At 35.7% G+C, this 5,470-nt stretch overlaps 1 protein-coding gene across 1 annotated transcript; it reads left to right on the plus strand.

The window, feature by feature from the left end:
• The first annotated feature begins 1,025 nt into the window (after window positions 1-1,025).
• Window positions 1,026-5,051, plus strand: LOC121239933. The gene is made up of 3 exons (XM_041137332.1): window positions 1,026-1,934; window positions 3,078-3,850; window positions 4,640-5,051. The coding sequence occupies exons 1-3, from the start codon at window positions 1,179-1,181 to the stop codon at window positions 4,755-4,757; spliced, it is 1,647 nt and encodes a 548-aa protein (XP_040993266.1). The 5' UTR covers window positions 1,026-1,178; the 3' UTR covers window positions 4,758-5,051.
• Window positions 5,052-5,470: the final 419 nt, after the last annotated feature.

Below are 5,470 nucleotides of genomic sequence, written 5' to 3' on the forward strand. Positions count from 1 at the left end.
GAAAAAATAATAATTTTTTAATAGTAAATCTTACTCTTTTTCAAAACGATTACATAGCGCTAGAATACTCTACAACTATATGTAATTTTACTCTTAAAAGTTTAATACAAGGAGATAGAATGGATAAGAATTGGATTCTTTAATTCTACTGAAACAATTAACAATGGATTAATTCCATAGCTTTATATGAATTGGAAGAGAGTATAACTTAGAAGAACTCACTATACAGAGAGTATTAGTAATAGTGAAGACCAGGCCAATTACAAAAGAATATAGTGTATTAGTGAAGTTTCAAATATATTATTTTAATTTATGATGTCGTGTTTGATATGGAAATATTATAAAATATATCTGATCATAGATATAAATTTCTTGATGAATAAATTATGACAATTTTCCTTTAAAAGAAATTCTACAGAGATTGGCTCTCGAATTAATAGTGCCAAATAAAATCAAATATGGTAAAAAGTGTGATATTATTATAATAACTTTTGTCAAATATTTATGTCTTTATTGTTATTTAAAGAAATATATTTCTAATTTAGGAGATGATTAGATGCATCTAATAGATACGAAGGAATCAAGGATTCGACCTAAACCAAAGTTACCTAAATTATTATTATTATTATTATTATTATTTTTTGTTTTTAAATAAGAGCTGATAAAATTAGAAAAACAAAATATTGAAATTTGGAATAATATCAGGCAATCAATAACATAACACAGAGTTGTTTGGATTTAGAAATAAATTAAAATGGATTGAAATAGTTTGTGAATAATAGAAATAGACTGAGATAATTTATGTAAAAATTTAAAAAAATTATAATAATAAAATAAAATGAGTTAAAATAAGTTAAAATAAATTTTGAATGGATACGATGTGAATAACGATTAGGATAAGTTTTAACTATCAAGTCAAGCGGAGGAAGGAGACTCACTTGTCGACGTGGCAGAATCTTATGATGTCTTTGAAGACCATGGACCCACACCGAATCGCTTTAACAGAATTGCTTGACAAGCTAACCTTCTCTCACTCTCTTTGTTTTCTTTTCGGGGGTCGTAAACGGATTGAGCGAGAGGGAGAGAGAGAACGGTTTTCCCAGCATACTGTGTCACTTTCTCTTCGCTTTCCCTCCAAGCGAGAAATTTCCAAGGAAGTTTAAAGAGACCAGGCAACCATGGCTAAGAGTTCGGTCATGGATGACCTCAACGCCGCACTCTCTGAGCAATCCCGAGCGCTCAAGGTGGCCAAAACCCTAGACTCCGACCTTGACCTCGCCTTCAAACTCCAAATGCAAGAAGCCATGAGCGCCTCCCTCGCTCTCGGGCCTTCGAGCTCGCGCGGTAAAGCGCCCAAACCGCAGCCCAACGACGTCGTATCATCTCCGTACGATGATTCCCGGGACGTTGCCGCGACGCTTATGCTGCAAGACGTGGATAGGGTCATGCGGGAACTCGAGGATCGCAAGCAGAGCGAGTTGGAGATGAGGAAAATGCGGGAGGATCTGGACCTTCGGATTCACGATCAGAAGCTGGCGGCCGAGATTCTCAACATCCCCGACGGAGAATGGAAAATCAACGGGGATAATTACCACCGCCCATACCGCATGAAAGCTTCTTCATCGTCCTCTTCTTCGTCTTCGACCGTTTTGGTTGACACCGAGTGTTTTAGGTTGTATTTCAAGGGCCTGGTGAGCGAAGAGAGCGTTAGGGATATGAAGGTTACGGTGGCCGGTGCTGGGGTCGCGATATGCGATCCCATGGATAGTCTAATCTTGGAGGCGAGGAAGAATGTGGAAGCATTGGTGGATGGCCAGGTCGTGACCAATGAAGTTGCTGAGCTTGAGGCCCTGATTGAAGGGCTTGTAAACGCTCTTAGCTTGGACTTGAAAAGGCTCACCTTTTTCTGCGATGACTATATGCTTTATCAATATGTGAGTCCTAACATTACCTTTATTTGTATTGTTTGTATAAATGCTTGGTGCCTGGTGGTATTCTTTATAATTGGTAAATGTGACTAACGAGGTTCGTTTAGTGATGACAAAAGTCTGCATACAATATTTTTCTGAAAATCTAAAAAATATTAAGAAATTTTTTCAGACTTTTTTTTAGTTTTTGTGAAAAATAATGAGGTGTATTGAAAATGTGTATGATGAAACGTTTTTCTTGGGCCTTTGCAAAATCTTTTGTTTTTATTTTTTTCTGTATGATGGTGAGTTAAATCACCCGATGAAAATTCTTTTGATAGATGAGAATGTCTGTTGGTGATTTAGCGATGTTTGGATTTAAATTTATAAAAAAAAAAAACACCAAAAAAATCTGAAAATAGTTTTAATCCAAAGATGGCCTGTGAGGTAACGTAAAATATTTGTTGACACCCACACGTTGATAAGAGTCTGGGTCATTTTGACGTCAGTTGGTTGGGTTAATTGGTTGAACTGCAAACACTGAAGGTAAATTCTCATTGTGATTAGACACAGTTGTGTCACCTACACCGCACAACGATTGTGAATTTAACCGAATAGCATTTAGCGTGTGGAGGCACCTTGTGTTACCTACACCGAGTCCTGCATATGTTGCTTCATTTGAGTCGCTCCTTCAAAGTTTGTTTTGGAAAAAATGAAGTTGCAAGGTAGGTCTAAGCAATTGGAAAAAATGAAGGCATCCTATTATTTAATAATTTTGAGCATTTCAATTTGGTTATTATGATACTGAGTTAGCCTCTCTTTTTTTCAACAAATTCAATTATTGGCATGTGTATGTTTGTTTCAAAATCACCCTCTGGTTAGCTCTTTGGAAGTAGGTATTACCATTGTATTGTTGCTGCAAAAAAACTTCATTTTTCTTCACCAATATGATTAGCTCAGTTTGGGAAATACAATTATATCTTATTTTTATTGTTTGGATTCTTAAAACTTAGTCTAATGATCATGAAAGTTTTATTTGCACTTGTAAAGCCTGGTACTACTACCATTGCAATAGAAACTTGTGTTTGGTGCCATTGATATTTTACCCGAGTTAATCTCCTTCCTCAGATACAAAGGTAGAGTTGGCTGACTTTGCATATATGAATACAGGTCACAGGCAGAGTACTACCACGGCAGAGCAATGTTGTGACTTTAGTCAATCAAGTTGCTCTTCTTCAAAGAAAATTTGTATTTTGCAATCCGTCTTTTGTGGCACGTAATGATATTAAATTTGCATTTAAATCTGCAAGAGATGCTGTTGTTTCTCAAATTACTTGGCCTGAAGAAACTAGCAAAGGCAAGAGTTTGAAGGAGACGTGTGTCATTTGCTTTGAAGACACTGATGCTAATAAGATGTTTTCAGTTGATGGTTGCCTGCACAGGTATTGCTTTTCTTGTTTGAAACAGCATGTGGAGGTCAAGTTGCTCAATGGGATGGGGGCAAAGTGCCCTCATGAAGGCTGTAATTCTGAGGTGAATGTTGATAGCTGTGGGAAATTCTTGGCTCCTCAATTGGTTGAGGTGATGACCCAACGGATGAAGGAATCTTCTATTCCTGTTACACAGAGAGTTTATTGCCCATATCCCAGGTGCTCAGCATTAATGTCAAAAAGCGAGGTTTTACAATATACTAAGAACATAAATGTTACTGCTGAGAAATCAGGGCTCAGGAAATGCATGAAATGCCATTACTTTTTTTGCATTAATTGCAAAGTCCCATGGCATTTTAAGATGAGCTGCTATGATTACAAAAGAACAAATCCTCATTCCCAACCAGAAGATGCAAAGCTCAAGTCTCTTGCAACAACAAAACACTGGCGCCAGTGTCAGAAGTGCAACCACATAATCGAACTAGCGGAAGGTTGTTATCACATCACTTGCAGGTACTCTGTTATTCCTCCGTCCAATTGACTTTTTCTTGTTCTAGTTGTGTTTTACATATGCAAAGAAGAGAATGTATAGATGGAGCCGACTTTTGTGCTAGATTCACTCTACTTGCAAACTGGTGTGGAAAGCACATTATCCATACTGCTAATGGAAGGTTTGTCCTCCACACCGACTTGTGCAAATAGAGTTTTTCTTTGTGCCATGGTATAGAAGAGTGGGACATGGGTAAACCTGTTTCCAGGGACTGAGTGTACTATGAGCTTCCGTGATAACCCTCCTGAGGTCTGGAAGGATCCAACTTCTTTGATATAAAAGGGTTTGAGAATTCAGGAGATCCTTTCCTCCCCTTTCCAAGTGCTTATCACAGTAAGATGAAGTAGCTCCCCCTCCACCGCCCTGCATTCTCTAGCGCGTGAAGAAACATGATTGGTTAAATGAATGAATAATACTAGGTACAAGTCTCAAATAGATAAGTTTCATATAAGTCATTTGTAAAAAAGTGAGTCCCACTCATAAAAAATAGTTTTTTTTATACCTATTTTTAGGTGGGGTCCATTTTTTTATAAGGACTTGTATGAGACTTGTCTATTTAGGACTTGTACAAATCATTTCTCTAAATGAATTTGTACTTTTCCTTCATTCAGTGTGGTAGTCTTCGTTATGAATCATTTTCTACTCCTTAAAAGGGAAAAACTCGTCATAAATTAGCCATTCTTGGTTTCTTGTTTTGTGCTAGTCATGTTTGTTAATGAATGATTGTGTTTCTCGGTGCAATGGTTTTACAGATGTGGATATGAGTTTTGCTATACGTGTGGAGCTCAGTGGAAGAACAAGAAAGCTACGTGCTCCTGTCCAATCTGGGATGTGCGTAATATTATACGTGATGAACAACGAAGACGATGATCTGGGAGTATGATGACTATTGTTATAGATTGCTGAGATAAAGCATGAGTCTGAACCTGTTTCTCTCCTCCGTATCTTCTACCTTTTTTCTTTTAGCTTTGGAAAAAGGGGCAGCATGTATGTGACTGCTTAAAAAGGGCTTGCTGGTGTTATTAGGAACTAGTTTTTGTTTTATCGTTAAAAAAAAAAAATGTAGTTCCAAGCTGAAAATTTAATGGGGAAAAAAAGTAACTGCATGTTTGGAATTGTGGGATTGAATTGTGGTGGGTAATAGAGCTTTTAACTTTAGGGTTTTTAAGTGTAGAACTTAATTAATAAGCTCTATTATTAAAAAGTTATTTACTATATAATAATCATATATCTAAAATAATTTCAAACATGATATATTTGTTTGGAAATAATATAAAAAAGTGTTTTTAGATGTATAAGTGACAAAAAAAAATCATTTGATTTTTTAAAGATTATAATCATATCTTTTATAGAAATTAAAGGATAAAGTTGTATTTATTTAGAAGTTGTATGAATATTTTAATCTATTGACAGATTTTAAAATTGTAAGTTCATATTTAGAATTGCGGTGAGAAATATAGTTTACAGTTTTAGGGCTTATAATTTATAGCTTAAGTAATATGTTTTTTTAGTAAAATGTTATGTATTGTTTGGTAACTATATGTTTTAAAACATTTTTAAATATATTACCTTTTTTTTAAAAC

This window comes from Juglans microcarpa x Juglans regia, chromosome 7D, assembly GCF_004785595.1.
Source record: "Juglans microcarpa x Juglans regia isolate MS1-56 chromosome 7D, Jm3101_v1.0, whole genome shotgun sequence".
NCBI classification, from domain to species: domain Eukaryota; kingdom Viridiplantae; phylum Streptophyta; class Magnoliopsida; order Fagales; family Juglandaceae; genus Juglans; species Juglans microcarpa x Juglans regia.

Bases quoted from the DNA above. Each gene is read 5' to 3' on its own strand.
- LOC121239933 (XM_041137332.1), top strand. From the start codon at position 1,179: ATGGCTAAGAGTTCGGTCATGGATGACCTCAACGCCGCACTCTCTGAG. The intron at 1,935-3,077 runs GTGAGTCCTAAC...ATATGAATACAG, and splicing joins ACTATATGCTTTATCAATAT to GTCACAGGCAGAGTACTACC. The intron at 3,851-4,639 runs GTACTCTGTTAT...ATGGTTTTACAG, and splicing joins TGTTATCACATCACTTGCAG to ATGTGGATATGAGTTTTGCT.